The 16,398-nt window shown below is 46.0% G+C and overlaps 1 protein-coding gene and 1 long non-coding RNA gene across 3 annotated transcripts in view; one reads left to right on the top strand and one right to left on the bottom strand.

The window, feature by feature from the left end:
• Window positions 1-16,398, bottom strand: part of SYT9 (synaptotagmin 9) — a 188,041-nt gene that overhangs the window by 33,054 nt on the left and 138,589 nt on the right. The window contains exons 7-8 of one of the 2 annotated variants that reach the window (XM_029915009.1): window positions 12,294-12,405; window positions 11,220-11,256 (exon numbers count right to left, since the gene is read on the bottom strand). The exons of the other annotated variant lie outside the window; for it this stretch is intronic. Coding sequence (XP_029770869.1) covers window positions 11,225-11,256; window positions 12,294-12,405 — 144 coding nt within the window. The 3' untranslated portion in view covers window positions 11,220-11,224. Of the gene's footprint in view, window positions 1-11,219; window positions 11,257-12,293; window positions 12,406-16,398 lie in introns of those variants that run through there. 2 annotated transcript variants of the gene reach the window in all.
• LOC115272010 lies at window positions 12,317-15,369 on the top strand. Its single transcript, XR_003900193.1, has 2 exons — window positions 12,317-12,523; window positions 15,039-15,369. It is a non-coding gene; the product is annotated as an uncharacterized LOC115272010 (long non-coding RNA).

Consider the following 16,398-nt stretch of genomic DNA (forward strand, 5'->3'; position numbering starts at 1 on the left):
CTAATTAGCCATTTGTCAGCAAACTATGGGCATAGACATTTTTACTGCAAAACTCAGTGTCACATGTCACTGCTCTTGGCACATGGTGAACTCCTTCATCCCACCCCTGTCTCCTTGTCAGGCCCTGTCCTCTCATCCTGCCCCTAAACACCCTATCCTTTGTCTACCATTTCGTGGCTCAGAAGACTTCAGGTCCATCCATCTGGTCAGTAGAGCAGCCTGGGCATTATCCCGAACTCCTGTCTCTCCTTGGCTTCCCATAAACCTCGGCAAGACTTTCTTCCCACCTGTGCCCTCTTCTGGCCTGAGCATGAGCATTACAGCTGTCAGTCCCCAGCCTCCTCCCTCTTGTCCATGCTCCTCCAGATGGTCAGTGTGATCCTTTTAAAAGACAGACTTGGGCATGCGGTATTCTTCTTCAAATCATTCCAAAGCCCCCTACTGCCCCAGTGGGAAGTTCATATTCCTTATCATGGCCGAACAAGCCTTTGCCTCCCTTTTGGACCTCATTTCCATCCCTGTGTGCCCTGTGTTTCAGTCATCCTGAACTCCCTTGCCCCAGGCACCAGCCTTCCTTCCCTTCCCATCTCCATGCATTTGAATGTGTTCATCTCTCTCATCCAAGTTCCTTCTCTTTGCTCAGCAGGAAGATCCCTACTCATTTTGCAGAGCCTGCTCGATGGGCCAGTGTGCCTCTCCTGTTGCCAGCCTTCTCCACTGGGTGGCTGGGGACTCTCGTTTATACTCTCTTACAAATTCTGAAAACAGTGATTATACAATCTCCTGTCGTCTGACAGGACCCCAACAGAGTCCTTGAAAATGGGACTGGGTCCTCAGCACTTACGACAGTACCCCACAGCCAGCAGGAGTGAAGGAGTCTACACTGAGACAGTTACCCCAGGGAACTCATTTGAAGCAGTGACATACACATCCAACAAGAATCACCCCTTCCTTCCTTTTGTGGCTTTACACAACGTTTTTCTTCAATTATAAACACACAGTTGGTGTCTCTGTTTTGTTTGAGCAGTGTAAGGCTAAGTACAGCTCCAAACCAGAAGGTTAAATACTTGTGATTAAAAATACCAATACGTGCTCATGCACTGAGACAACACCAACTCAGTTATGCAGGGTCTCATGTGGGGAAGTAGAGCCAGTGTTTCCTGATTAACATATGTGATGAAAAGTCTACAATTCCGGTCTTTTGGAGAAAAAGCATTCTGGATGGACCTACAGAATGCATGGAGTTGGTTATGATTCCACATTTCCTTCTTAAAAACTGCATCAAAATTACAGTGGTCTCTCAAAAGGTGTGTACCTGTCACTCCTGTGTTTTTCAGAGTGTGAACTGTTACCCATCACTGACTGGGTTTGTGAAACCAATTTAATGATTGTGACCAGTATTCTTGTTTTAATGACAGAATTTTTTAAGAAAATGTATAACGTGTGTGTATTATTTCGTGAAACTTTTGTTCAGTTTTATATCTGGTATGTCATGCTGTAAAAATTATTTCTTACCCTAAATCTAATCTAAGATCACTTGAGACCACGGCTCTGTTCTGTAACAATTGGGAGCTTATTGAAATATGGTGCCACCCCCTGCGATCTTGACCTCTAAGTCTCAGTGTAGCACTGGAAATTCCCAATGCCAGAGACACGACATGTTGGGACGTCCCCAGAAAAGTTACCTTATGTGAGCGCTGCAAGAGCATCAGCAGCAACCAGTGGCAGCCAGGCTGGGTGGGGTTGTATTTTCCCACTTGTTCCACACTTGTGGGGCACCTTTCACTGCCAGAGACTACGTGAGATCATTTAATCACCACGGCAGATATTTAAACTAGGTAGTGACAGTTCATTTTGCCTAGCAGGACACGGGTCTCGGAGAGACTAGGGATTTTGCTCGGAGCGGCAGCCCTGAGTGTGGAGGGGAAGTCAGACACTGGTAATGCAGCACAAGGGCTGGTCCACTGGGAGGTGGGACTGGTCATACCTTCCTGTTTGATTCAGTGACTTTGCTCTCCCCCTTTTCTGTCTCCTTTGACCACAGTAGCTTTTACATTTATCTGTTTTACTCATTAGTTTCCAAATAAGATTGGACTTCAGGAAACAGTTCACCAAAACAAAAAACAAAAACAAAAACAAAACAAACGAAATAAAACAAAATGAAAGTACCTCTCCAAATTGGACACCACTGTGTTAAACAATTAATTTAAGCATTTCAAGTTATGCTTAAATTTTCAAAGAACTTAAATTTTTACATTTACATATGCACATACACAGTAGATTACAAATACTTTAGAATCATTAGGACCTCCATGGACCCTTGGTCTGGAGGCCAGACCCAACAAGTTCTCATATTACAACCCAAATGCAAATCTATGTCAATCTTACTGAAGACTTCCTGGAGCTACTGAAGGCTAGCTTGTCTCTGGCCAGCAAAACGGAGTCCAGGTCTCAGTGAAGTATCTTTCCTCTCCCACCACCCTCCTCTCCTCCACCAGATTCCTTTCTTTGCAGTGGGCTACTGCCCACAAGTATCTCCCCCAAAACCCCTCTTCCTTCAGCTTCTTCCTAAACCACAGGTAGGGCCCCATATGCAACCTTCTGCCCCATCCCACTTGCCAGGTACTCAGCAGGCGGGTCCCACTCAGCAACACAGAACTTTAAACACAGAGGCCACCAATGTTCTCTGAGCATGGTGGGCTGGGCATGGTGAAGGGGGCCCAGCCTTTAGCTTTCAGATCCTCCTCTCTGGATGGGAATGGGCGAAGCCTGGAGTCTGATCCAGATCTGCTTATTCTTTCTTAGCCCTGGCTCCCCAGTGTTCCTTGGCTCATGGAATCCCCTTCTGGTCTTCACAGCTGATTCACTACACAGAGTTAGAGGAGTCTCAGTCTGCAGTTGCTCCAGGACCTTCGCACTGACTAGAGCACAGGGCTCAGCACTGCATCTCCAGTGCTTCTCCTATTATTAATGCTGTCCCTAGTTCCTGCTACCGGGGAAGTCCTTATGCAACAGGGCAGTGTCCTGGGCTCCAGTAAACTCAAACACAATGTGCAGACAGTGAAGGAAGCTGCATATGTGCTGGGGGCTTTAGAGAATTATGGCTTAAAGTAGTAAGAGGGACATCTTCTGGGCTGAGTGGTCCTTGAAGACTCCCATGTGATTCAAAAGTCCTTTTCTTGCCTATCATTCCCTTTCTTGCTTTCAAGCATCTCTTCTGGCAGCAGCAGCTGGAGCTAAAAGCTATTTCCCTGTAACAAAGCACAGCTTTCCCAAGGTCCTTGCTATTAACGCTTTGGCTCCCACTGACGTGTGTGAGAGTGGCAACGGGACAGGAGGCGGAGCAGCAGGCGTGCTGTGTGGGATGGCTTAGATTCTGCTGGACTCGGTGAGTGATGGCAGCATCCCAGGTTTCCCCTTGTTATCCTGAGGGTGGAGGGCTTCCCTGAGTAACTATTTCTTTTGCTACAAGGATCTCCAGATCCTTATTCCTGATCTACGGTTCGGCTCTAGGTTTGCCTACATTCACCCAATACTTTGGTTCCATACTTGAGAAGCAACAGAACTATCACATTATTTTTAAGCAGGAGAATACAAGCCATTGGTGCCAGTCCTGGGAGTGGACATTTTGCAACTTTAAGGAACATAACATTTAAAATGCAAGCAAAAGATCAGATTTCATCCCTCCCAACTACTCATGCTGTTGATGTCACCCTGTAGGCTCCACCCAGGTGGGGAGGCAGAATTGTAGCTCTGTGGCTGCCATGCCCTGCTTCAGGGTCCTGTGATGCAATCTTTCATAGCATGGGGGCCTCAGCTGTCAACCCATTCTGGGACCTGGTGTGCTAAGGTGAGTCAAATTCCATATCCTTTGCCTCCACTACCAGATGAACCCCACCTGCTAAGCTGAGATCCTGCCTGGATCCTAGCTCAATCCTAAAAATTTGCCATGAAGATCTCTGCCATCATTCTCTCTAAAAACAGAAGACTGCCCCGATCCCTATACTCTCGGCTTCTTTGTTAGAGGTTGAATCTGCAGCTATAGTCACTGCCACCGGAGGGCTCCACTCACTACCCCTAGATGGAAACTTCCAGAACTAAGAAGGGAGTACCAGATGCTCCACCTTGATATCTTAGCTATGGACTCTATGAGCTCCGTGCCCATCTTCCCCCCATGAGTAGGGGTTGCCTGTTCCATTTCAGCTCTGCTCTCAATGTGACTGTGATCCAGGCAACAAAGAGAGAACATGGACAAGGTACAACTAAACCAGCACTCTGAGTCTGCATCTCCATGCCCCCTTCAGAGACTTCATTAAGCATTAATGACAGGAAGGAAAATTCAGAATGTTTACAGTTGCTTGAGTCAATTTAAACTCTTTGGATGGCATTTTCTTGATTGGTTTTATGAGCTTTTCTAGTAAACCTTCTAAATCTGGACATTTACTATCAAAATGTACAGTATTTAAACACGCTCCACTCAGAACTTCAGCTATGTGGCGGAAAAAAGTACATCTTTGTTTTCCTAACCTTCATTCATAGCTGCGTCTCCTTTGATAATCTAAGTACAACTCACAGTGGTACTCCCTAAAGCTTTGAGTTAAAATTGCACTTTGTAATTGCTCTGTGATTTTTCCCCATTTCCTTATGTTTAAGTATTTCAATGATCAATGTCATCACACTTCATGTTTTGAATTGGATTTAAAATGGGGGAAAAATGTAATTTTACCACTATTGATTATAGGTCTTAGCCTATGAGCCTTAGCTCATAAATAAAAATAAAGTAATAAGAATAGGACTAAAAGATAATGTTAGAGCTGCTAAAATATCGTTATTAAAAGACTATAGATCTTTATTTTCATTCTAAACAGAACGGTAGTACACGGTAGGGGACATCAGTGGGAAAAGACAGGCACGTGACTAATCTTCATTGCTGAGGAACTGTGTCTTTATCAACCCAACCCAAGCTAGAAAGCTGCCCACAGGTCCTGCAGGTCCATGCACGGTTTGAATTTCCCTTTGCAAAACAAAATACAAATGCAACAGGAAGGCAGTTTTCCCCCTCACTTCACACAGCATTTGTGGGTCATTAAGAGCAGAAAGTCTCTCTTCTGGCCATGATTGTTTCAATGTGTGAGCTAAGCAATCAAACATTGATCATGTTTTCTTAGGACCATTTCACTGAATGTCTATCATGTGCCACGTACTTTGCTAAGTACTGGACTTAAAACAGTGAGCAAGACAGAGAGTTGATCTCATGGCAGCTTTGGGATTGGTTCTCTTCACTCCAAAGGAACACCAAATGGGTTAGGAGTGGGTGTTTACTGTTAAGGTTAAATCGGCAGAGTAAGAAAGTCACAAAACAGAGAGACTAGGAAAAGAGATCAGAGCACCCTTTATTAAAGAGCTCTCGGGCAAGGTTCCGTGACTCGGAGGAAACAAGCCAGGGTCGCAGAGACGATGCAAAAAACCCAGGTCAGAAATAAATGTAAAAGGCCTTTATTGGGAGTGCTCTTGGGCAAGGTTCCCAGGTCCAGATAGGATGGGCCAGGGAAGTCTCACCAGGGGGACAAAGAGCGGGGCCTTATATAGGACACTAGTTCCGGGGGTGTGTCCAGACGCAGATGATGTGTTTTCCAGGAAGCCAGCAGCAGGCAGAAAGTTCCAAAATGGTGGTCCATCGGCCATCTTGGTATTGTTTGGCAGGATGGTCCTGGGATGGCCATCTGTCGACCATGTTGGTGTTCCTTTCCCCGAGCCTGCCAAACCTATCATTTACCAGGGTCCCAGATAATATATTTGTTTCAAACAACAGAAATCCTACCTCATATTGCTTACACAGCAAAGGGAACTTATATGCCTTTATATTCACAAAGGTCAGAGGTAACACTATGTTCAGGAGTGGCTTGATCCAGCCACTTGATCAAGGATCTAGATTCTTTTTCTCTCTCTACTCTGCCATCCATGGGGTTGGTCTCACCCCATGTCTGGATCTTCTAGAGATTCAAAAGGGCCACAGCTGCTCCTGGGGTATATGCTTCTTTGTTTACATTCAACATGAAAGAGCATCTTTGTCCAAGCAGTCACACCAAATGCTCAACAATCCTCTCCAACTGAATCAGCTTATGCAGTGCTAATCCCCTGTGGAGGGGGGGGAGGGTGGGGCTGACTGGTTTAGCTTGGGATCAGGTCATAGTTTCATCATTGGAGCCAAGAAGGGAGCTAGGCACCTTAGAATCACCAGTCAGAAATCAGAGCCATCAGAAAGAAGGGCTGATGCTGGGGAGGCAACTAATAAACATTCACACTGTCTGCAGGCACCTGCAGAACTGGGCAAATTCCTTGTCAGCTCTCTTGCTTCTTGTTCTTGGCATGTGACTGCTAAAGTCATCTACCCCAACACAACTGTCTACACAACACACTCTACATCAACCTGACTATACCTACTCTACTGTCTTCATTAACACAACTTTGCTATTTCTGGAGTCCCTTGCCAAGAGAGATAAAAGTTGTAAATAACATCATTGCTCATTACAGGGAATTCTCAAAAGACAAGTTTATACCTCCAAACTCTTTGAATTTTGGTCTCACAACACCCACCTTGCTGTGTCCACCTAAATTATCACCTCAAGATCTTTACCAAATCCTAACCAAGTTCTCCCTTTCCGTAGCAGGCAAGCAATAAACTCAGCTTTGCCCTAACAGATTGTTCTGGTGATATTTAGAAGGCCACAGTCAAGAGGCCCATCTCATGAAAGATTCACTTCCAGAAGCAGTGGCCTTCCATACATCCTCCATCTTCTGCCAAGATGCACTACACTTGCTCCAGGCCCCTCAACCCACGAAGTTCCCTCTTATCTCTAGATTCCACCATGAGGTGTGACTCTTTCAGAAGCTAGCCAGGGACCCTTATAGTGCATTTCATCTATGAGGGAAGAACTGGCCCATTGGCCCCCTGCATAAACTGTCACCTCTGAAAACCATTCCTGAAAATGGAGATTGCTGGAGGCTCAAGCCCATTGTTAACCACTTTCTTATTTAATTACTATTCAAGTGTGCAGCAGGTGCGCTCCAGGGCAGAGACTGCTGGGGCAAGGTCATTTGTGAGAGAGAGGAGAGTCAAGATGCAATTGACTTTTTGTTCAGGCAAAAATGTTATTTTCTAACACACTGTTATTATCTCTTATATCTCTAGTGTTGCCCCAAATGTTTTCATATTTTACAGATGCACCAGCTCTACAGATACTCAGAAGAACCACTGGTTTTGCATCCCAATGAAAAAATGCTTAATGTCTTCCTCCCTTCCTTCCTTCCATGTTTCCTTCCTTTTGTTGATAGCTAATTCAATAACAAGAACGAAGACTTGCTTGGGAAATATTGAGTGCTCTTGGCTTTGTTTGCTGACCGTTTCCTCCAATGAAAGGACACAGGTCTGAACCAAACTGACTCCATGACAGGCTTCAAGTTTCCCCTCTGACCTTGGAGGCCTAAGTGTTGGTTTCTCAGAATCATTAGACAATAAAAGGGCACAGATCGCTCAACCAGGGACCACCCTAGTAACACCCAATCAGAAGCGGCCAGCTAAAATGCTTAACATTCCTAAGGGCAGGCCTAGAGATAGAAGCTATAGACAATCACTTATTGCTTAAGGCTAGTTACACCCTACGTGAGGGCCTGGGATCCACTCTGTAATTGGTTAATACTCTAAATGTTGTGATTGGGTCCCGCCAAAAGTAACGAAAACTCTGGACAATGTGTATGGTTAAAGTTACTGCCAATGATGTTACACGAGAATGATTGGATCACTGTACCTGTGTCACAATTTCCTGTAACTCCCCCTTCCTAAACCCCATAAAAACCCTGCTCAGCCCTTGTTCAGGGCTCTCAGCACAGATCCACTGTGCTGGTGAAGTCTGTGAGCCTGAGCTTAGGCCCAGCGAGCCTAAGCCCGTAATAAAGCCCTTTGCTTTTGCATGCGTGACTCGGGGGTCTCCCCGGTGGTCTCTGGTTTTTGGGGAGGATACTGAAATCTGGGCATAACACCATCAGCAGGAAATACAATGCCCCATTAACACTAACCATGCCTACTTGTCCAAATGGCATTCTGGCCGCTTGTAACAATTGGCACAGGTTCCAAAAAGTTTGTTAACATTCTTCAGATCCCAAACATGTAGTGTATCTTTATGTTCTTTGCCACTGGTTTTGCTTCAGTGGCACTGCAGATGTTTATGGATAGTGGCATGTTAAATCTCACTGATAAAAATAGTTAATTCTTTCTAAAAAAAAAATTTCAACTAGGAGTCCTTTATTTTGTCCAAAAAATTCTTTTCTGCTGTTTTTTCCTTTTTTTTTTTCCTTTTTTATCATCACACGTAGGTGGAGCGAATCATTACATTGTGTAAAACTGCTGCTAAAGTGTTTCCCTGTTGAGAAAACCAACTTATGGACTAATGTCCTTGTCCCTCCTGATCGGTTTTCATTCAGGGTGCAGCTGTCTACCATTTGCCACAGACATCTCAGTGCTGTTTCTGCTTCCTCTGTCTCTTATTAAAGAAGACACTAAAATACTCTAGGACCCGGCCACCTAGATCAGCTCCATGGAGTCCTTCAAGATTTAACAAGGTGCCTCATTACTGTTCTGAGTATTTTTCACTTTCACTCAAAATGCAAAGATATCATCACCAAGTGGCAATTTGTGATGTTAAAAAAAAGAAAGAAAGAAAGAAAAGGAAGCAACAGGTTCAAAATGGAGTCACTTGTGCTAAAGCCCCACATCAGCAAACCAAGACTTAATACCTAGCCTACCTGCAGTTCAGCCTCTCCCACCAATGTGACCCGCAGCCAGTCAAGCTGGACTTCTCTGGTCAGCAGCACTAGTGAGGTTTTCTGCCTGACCCTATTTTCTCCCAAAGGAAAGTTATCCTACCTGAAACATTCCACTTTTTGCTAGACCAACTTCCTTGCTTCATTCACCTCCGTCTGCCTATAGAAGGCTTCCCTTTTTACATTTTGTACAGCTCTTCAGAGCTCCTTTCTATCTGCCAGATGGGAAACTGCCCAATTCATGAATCACTGGATAAAGCAAATAAGATCTTTAATTTTCCTCAGTTGAATTTCGATTTTTTAAACAATGGGAACAAAAGGAGGAAATGACTTCTTCTCATCTCCTCCTCCTAAATGGAGAAAGTTAATCAAAATGTAGAGCTAAATAAATTAGGGCCATCTCTGTTTGAACAGCCCATGCAAGTTCTGTGTCAGGGCCTTTTACATCTTGCCTTGAACTGACTTCTACTTTGGACTCTGTCTAATGGAAAACTGTGGAACTTTAGAACTAAGGGAACCCAAATGCTTTCACTATGTCTCATTCACTCATTCATTCTTCAGTACTAATCCAATACCTATGTAAGAGGAGCAGTATATCCATTCTTTGTAAATTATGTTGTTCCATGCAATGAATCAATGCCATAGATTCCTATAAGCCAATAAGCAAATAATAAGGTCAGTTTATCAGCCAGTCTCTCATGAGATAGAGTCTGGAAAGCCAGGCCTTGTTCAGGGAAAAGAGATACATCTAAATTCCAAATATTTCCTTTGCATGTTGAGAGGAAACCCTAGAGATCTGAACATAAGGCATAAGAAGGGAGGAATCATGTTAGATATAAAGGAAGTGTAACAGAACGAGTTAGGGGTTTCCCCAAAAAGAAAGAGGAGATATAGCTTTAGTGACCTAAGAGAAGTCATTCTAGGTCCCCAGCTGGTTTCCTCATCTGTGCCCAACAAGCTCAACTTCTGGGAGCACACTTGTAGCAGAATATCCTAAGAACTGTCAGAATTAACAAAGAAATGAAAAAACCTCAGTAGTTAAAGGTTTTAAGAGAACAAAGGGAATGTAAAAATCACTAGTCTCCACCAGGCCAGGAAATAGCCTGAGGGTATCAGAGACAAACTGGTAAAACTCCTTGTGCTCCTTTAAAAGTAAGCAAGGCCCCACCCCCTTACCCAAGAGAAGGAGCCCCAAACCCCAGTCAGTTTATACCCACTCTCAGAGCAAGCCCAAGTCTGACAGTTACCTCTGCTTCATTATAATGTCACAGCATCAGCCCTAAAAGGAGCACAAGCTTCATTAATATGACATGGGATGAATGTACAGGCGCGTTTTCTAAGAACACCTGGACAACCTTGTGGCCGGCCTTTGCCAGTGGTTGACAAAGCTCCCCTTTCTGAGTATTCATCCTAAAGTCTAAATAAAAAGGACCTGCGCATCCTAGCTTGAGGTGGGGGCGGGGTCACCACTTTGGAAGTTATTCCCTGTGATCTCCCACCGGGCTGTAAATGAAGTTTCCTTTCTGTGACAACTCCCCCTGGTGTGGTCTCTACCTATAACTCACCAAGGCGTAAACTCACATTAGTTCAGTTACAGAAGTTTCCTCCAGCTGGGAGGAGGAAGTAGAGAGCTTTGGCAGAAGAGCTAAGGAGAGGGGAAGAGAGGCTCTTCTGTGAGGTCCCGGTTTCACCCCTCTGGCCTGAAATCCCATTTCATGTGGATTGAGGAGGAGGCTGAAGGTGGATGTGGCCACTCTGTCGACACGAGACCAAAGGGACAATGTAGAAATGGCCACACTGGGGCACCTGGCTGGTTCAGTGGGTAGAGAGTGTGACTCTTGATCTTGAGGTTGTGAGTTTGAGCCCCATATTGGGCATGGAACCTACTTAAAAATAAAATCTTTTTTTTAAAAAAAATTGGCCATGTAACTCAACGGGCATGCAGAGGGTGATGTCATCAGGTCCCCTGAAGCTCCCCTGTGCCTCTGATGTTTGAAGGGTATGGAAAGGAGGAACCAGAGGGTTCCAGCAAGTGGGGAAGTGACCCCATGCCAAGGGGTGCAAAGACTCCCAGGCCAGGCATCAAGTGAGAGATGCTGCCAGACCTCAAAGATCCTTAGGGCAAGAGCCACATTCAGGTTTGGCAAGCCTTGGAGGGGCCAAGCTCCCATGGAGAAATCAGGCCTGGCTTGTTCTATAAGGACAGTTAGCAAGTTACATCAGCAGAGATCCTCAGCACAGGCAGAGACAGTGGCTTCTGATGGCCAAAGACAAGAAGGACAAGTCCCCTGTCAGGTGAGAGCACGTGGTCCACCCCTGCTGCAAGGCCTTTGGGAAGGAAGGAGAGGAGGCTTCTAGAAAGAAGGGAGATAGCTCTGGGAGGGAATTTAAACATGACATTTGACTAAATATTTATTCCAGAGAGACTGAGATAACCTAGAAAGAACCAGAAATCATTAATTAGTAGTGTATTTTTTCCCCTTCCTGTTATTTAACAGGATGGTATTCATTTTAGATAATAAAGAAATCTACATTTTCTTACATGATTTTAATGTACTTCAGGCACTACTGATTCTCTTGGTTCCCATCCAGGCTAAGCATTTTGTCCCTGAGCACTGAGACCTCTGTTGGCTCAGGTATGGGCGTGTGTGTCACCACACATGGAAGATACTGTGATAGCATGTGGCCCTCCAAGTACAGACTCCTCATCTCCTCCATCACTGCCCCTGATGCACACAGGAGGCTTACGCTCGGCTCACTGACCCAGTTCTTGGGCCACCCCTTCACAGGGCAAAGCCTGTGATCACCAGCCTCAGTTCATCCCTCACTTACCAGAGCTGGATTCATGCTATTTCCAAAGACCTGCAATGGGGGTGTTGTAGGCACCTCAGATACCTCCTGCTCCTGTGAGGCAGCACTTTCCAGGGCTCTCCCTGTCCTTCACTCCATGCTTTCCCCCACCCTGTCTGTTTCCTTCTCTGCTAGTCTAGTCCTCACCCGCAAAGTCCTCTGATGGGAACCTGATCACCTGCTGGGGTCTTTCCAGCCAACCCCTCCCTGTTATGGAGAATCACTCGTGCTCCTTCAATCTTTTGTAAATAACAATTTGCCCAAAGTGCTAAGGCCTTTGAGTCCCTCAGTTCAAAATCTAGGCGTCAGTGGGGTTCACCTGCATCAGTGTCCCCATCCTGCCTGGGGCCTTCTCAGGAAGCTGAAATGGGCACTCACTCACACTGCAATGACCTCTGACTTACAGCAAAGAGGGCAGAGCCGGGGCTGGGGAGGGGCACCAAATCCAACTGGGGCAATCAAATGCCTTCTCTGGGGAATGTGTGTACCTCGCAGACTTCTGGCAGGCTCTGTGGGGCACTTGATGCCTACTATCTAGAACTGGTTTCAACAGCCTGCTTGTGTAACTCCCAGGGGCATCTGGGTAACTGACACTTGCTGTGGTTCTACAGCTGTAATCTTACCTCTTCCAGAAGTTCCACAGGATGGTAGATGAGTACTCTGGGTCACGCTTGTCCCTATGCTGGGAACTGTATACCTCTGAGTTGCAGGGGCACTGGGCTCAGTGAGGTGGCCCTGCAGACCAACAGACCAACAGACCAACAGACCAATTGGGGTGCAGAACCCCCTTATATATACACACACATAGGAAAGGCTGAGCTTGAAGATAGGAGACTTATTCACACCTAAGCATGTGAGTAGGACTTTGGGGTTTAGAATCTTAGTATTGCTCATCAGGATAACGTTGCTGATCTTCACAATCCATTCTGATATTCTCTCTTCTATCTCTTTTAGAAAAGTAAAATTTTATTTAACCCAACAGTTAAATAAATGTAATGGTGTCTGTGTCTGGTCTTCCCATTACACCAGTTCACTGCCTGTGAATGCAGAGATTATATGGCACTATGGGAAGAAGCAATAAATACCTGGAACTATTTTTATTATTCTCGCCAGGGTTCATGGTGTAGGCCAGCTCCACGCCCAGGAGGGTGGGGAAGGTACTGGGGTGTGACCAGGCCGCCACCATTTTCTCTGAGATATTCAAGAGAGGGGACTGTGGTGGAAGCTCTAAGAGCTCTGCCACCTCGTGAGGCCACCTGGAGGGGCTACTCCTGTCCCCAAGTCCCAGGCAGGGGGCTCTAGGGGAGTCTGCACAGCTTCCCAAGCCTTTGACATCACAGAGAGTGAAAGGAGCTGTATTGGCTGACCTTTGAGTGTGCAGTGAAGCCATCCAGAAACCCTGAGAGAGAAATGGATTTTTGAACTCATTGGCTTTGAAGACTCCATCTGCCACCTGCCCTGGCAAGGTCATGGTGTGTTGGATGCAGCCCTGAGTCAGCTGCCAAGTCTCTGCAGGGTTCAGGGTTCAGTCTTAACCTGGTCCCTCAGCCCCCAGCAGTGAAGAGCTTCTGCCAGGCCAGCCTCCCCTTATACTAAAACCTAACTACCCTGTTATCTCTCTCTGCCCTTTCTCTCATTCATTCATACACACATGCATATGTACACACACACACACACACACACACACACACACACACACACACACGCATGCACGAATTCACACATACACACAGAACTGTTTTTGTTTTAATACAGAAAATCTAACGGTTCTTAGTGTGAGAGGAGAGGAGAAGAATCAGAATTTAAGTATATGCATCTATGTCCAGCCCTTTCCCCCAGGCCGAGGGTGCAGGGGGTACCTTCTTTTTATTCTCCAAGGCAAACACAACGGCTGAGAGTCCCTTGAGAAAACAGGGCAGCCCCTCAGAATGCAGGGCACACACGGAACCTCCCTGAGCTTCTACAGCCACTGTGGGCTCACTGTCTGAGCCTCACAATCATCCCTGGGAGACAGGCACTATTAGGGCCACTTTGCAGATGAGAACACTTGAGATTCAGAAAGGGAAAAACAAACAACTTGTGAGTGGCAGCACAGGGCTGAATCTAGGTCCATCCAACTCCACAATGAGTGCCTCTGACCAACAGCTCTGTGTCCAGTCCCCTCTCCATCCTTGCAGCTGTCACCAAAGTGCAGTGACCTCTCCAATCCTGCTTTTCATCTCATCTGGTACCAGTGCCCCAATTCTGCTGGCTGCATGTTTATTCTTCAAAGGGAAAGTATTGCTTCCACTCTTGGGATGGATGTGGAGTCCTGGGCACACACTTCAAAGAGACAGGAAGCAGCGGGGCAGAGACAGCCCCTTCGCTTGCCCCTCACAAAGGTGTGCAGGACTGTCGTTCTGCCACCGCGGTTGAGAAACCACTGTTGTACCAGCTGAAGTCTTTCTAGCTGCTGCAACACATGACTCCCAAGTTTTAGTGGTTTTACCCTAAAAACACAATTTCTCACTTACATGCTTTCATAAACTTTTTGCAAAAAGCCAAGTGCTCAGGGTTTAGGGACTATCTCCCAAGTGAGCAACGTCAGACAGTGCTTTTTCCTTAGCAATGAAAAGAAGCCTCCAAGGCCCACTTTCCACACTTCCCGTTGGGTACCATGCGTGCACTGCCACTCAGGGCCCCGTGTGCAACATACCACCTGTCCTCGCTCCCTGGCAAGGGCACTGAGAAGGAGCTGCTGTGCACCGAATAGGGTTCCTGTCTCAGCCCCACACCACACCCCTACACCTTACTCCTTTGCCATCCAGGGCTCTGAGAAGTGGAGAGCTCTGTGACACTTCAGATTACAAACAAGAATTAAAGTCAGCAGTGACTCAAGGGTGCAGAAAGTCTATTACAACTGCCCTAAGGGTCATGCTAGGGACAGACCTAGACAGTATAATGAGCCCACTCGTGGGCTCCTTTGAGGGCTCCCTCCAGGAGTTGAAGAAGTGAGGGGCAGTTGGGTCAGCATCGGACTTCCAGCTACTTTTCAGGTGATTCAGGGGGGCCGTGGGTCTCCCTCAGGGATTAATTTTGAGTCCAGGAAAGAATGAGTCTTAGCTTCGCTGGCCCAGGGGCAGAGTTCTCCTCGGGGATCTGTAAAATAGGGGACCCTAGGCACTGCTTGGACATACCCAAGGCCCTGAAGCTTAGAATCAGTCCATAGGTCCTATGCCAGTCTTCTCCCTCAGGCACCATCTCCAACAAAGGAAGACTATCCCTTCCTCCCCAGGCCCACTGCCTCTCCACGTCTGCTTTCACCTAACTCTCCTGACTCTGGATGGCAGTAGGACCCATACCGACAAGGCTTTATCTTGGTCTCTCAGGATGGCTTTGCTGGGAGCAGAACTGCCTGTGCTGGGAGAATAAGAGGAAAGTTCTCTGCCTGGAACCCATGCTCCCTGGAGTCCCGGTTCCCAGCGGCTCACTTCTCATCACTTAACCAAGAGCAGGAAGGAGAATGCTTTCCTGGACAATCTCACCTCCCACCTTCATGCTCCTGTGGCACCTGATATGGATGTTAAAGCTCACGACTGTGCATTTCAGTGGTTAGTCTGCATGCCTTCTTCTTTCTTGTGGTCTGCAAGCTCTTCACAGGAAAGTTGCTTATTCACATCTGTTTTCTTTACCTAATATGAATTTGACTCTCACAGGTGATACCTAGTAAATGCAACTTGCTTTGAAAGAATAAGCTAGTGCCTAAATAGGAGAGTGTGTCAATGAGCAAAGATAAATGGGGGAAGCATAAATGAGAAATAAATGATGAGGGAGTGGTAGTAAGTGAATGAACAAAGGTGTGAGGCAGAATGATGGCCCACCTAATGCAAGTACTCACTCATCACTTCCTCCCCACACAAAAACCCTAGTTTTTAGTTGGACATATTTCCACACAACAAAAGAATATATTCCCCACACGTGTCCATGTGACTAAACTCTGTGAGTAGGTTAAATATAAGTATATATGTCGCATGAGACATCAAGGAAAATCCTTTAAAAAAGAATGTGTGTGCTTTTGGATGTTGTCTCTACCTTTTTATGACCTGAAAGATATGTGATGGTTGGAGTTTAGCAGCCATGTTGTTCAATGAGGTGACCTCAAAAACAAACAAACAAACAAACAAACAAACAAAACCCACACTGAGATAATGAAGCAGAAAGACAGAAGTCTAGTTCTCTGTTGTAATCACAGAGGCACTATAACACCTTAGGCCACCTTCTTGTGGACCTTTTTTTTTGTAAGAGAGAGATAAATTTTTTGCATTTTTATCACATGTAGTTGAATCTGATATTAACAAGCTTGTTCAGAATCACACCTTAATGTTCAGCCAGTCCTGGAATCCAGGCCTCCTCTCTCCTAGTCTCGGGTTCTTTCTGATGCTATGAGTAAGTCACCATATGGTGACCTGAAACTCCACACTCACTGGATCCTGCAGGCACCTTCCAAATGTCAACCCAAAGCCATAACGTGGAATCAGAGAACCCTAACCATTTTTGAAGACAATCAAAGTGAGGGATGAGTGGTCAGTGTTTAAAACCCACCAGACAGGTAGGGAGCACAGACTCAACCTCACACTGAATGCAATTTCCAACAATCTCAGAAAAGGCAACCAGAGGAACCATCAGTGAGTGTAGACCCTAGTACACTCACCCTCTTGGTGGTTCCTGCATTTCAACAGTAAAGCATTT

Source organism: Suricata suricatta, chromosome 11 (genome assembly GCF_006229205.1).
Source record: "Suricata suricatta isolate VVHF042 chromosome 11, meerkat_22Aug2017_6uvM2_HiC, whole genome shotgun sequence".
NCBI classification, from domain to species: Eukaryota; Metazoa; Chordata; class Mammalia; order Carnivora; family Herpestidae; genus Suricata; species Suricata suricatta.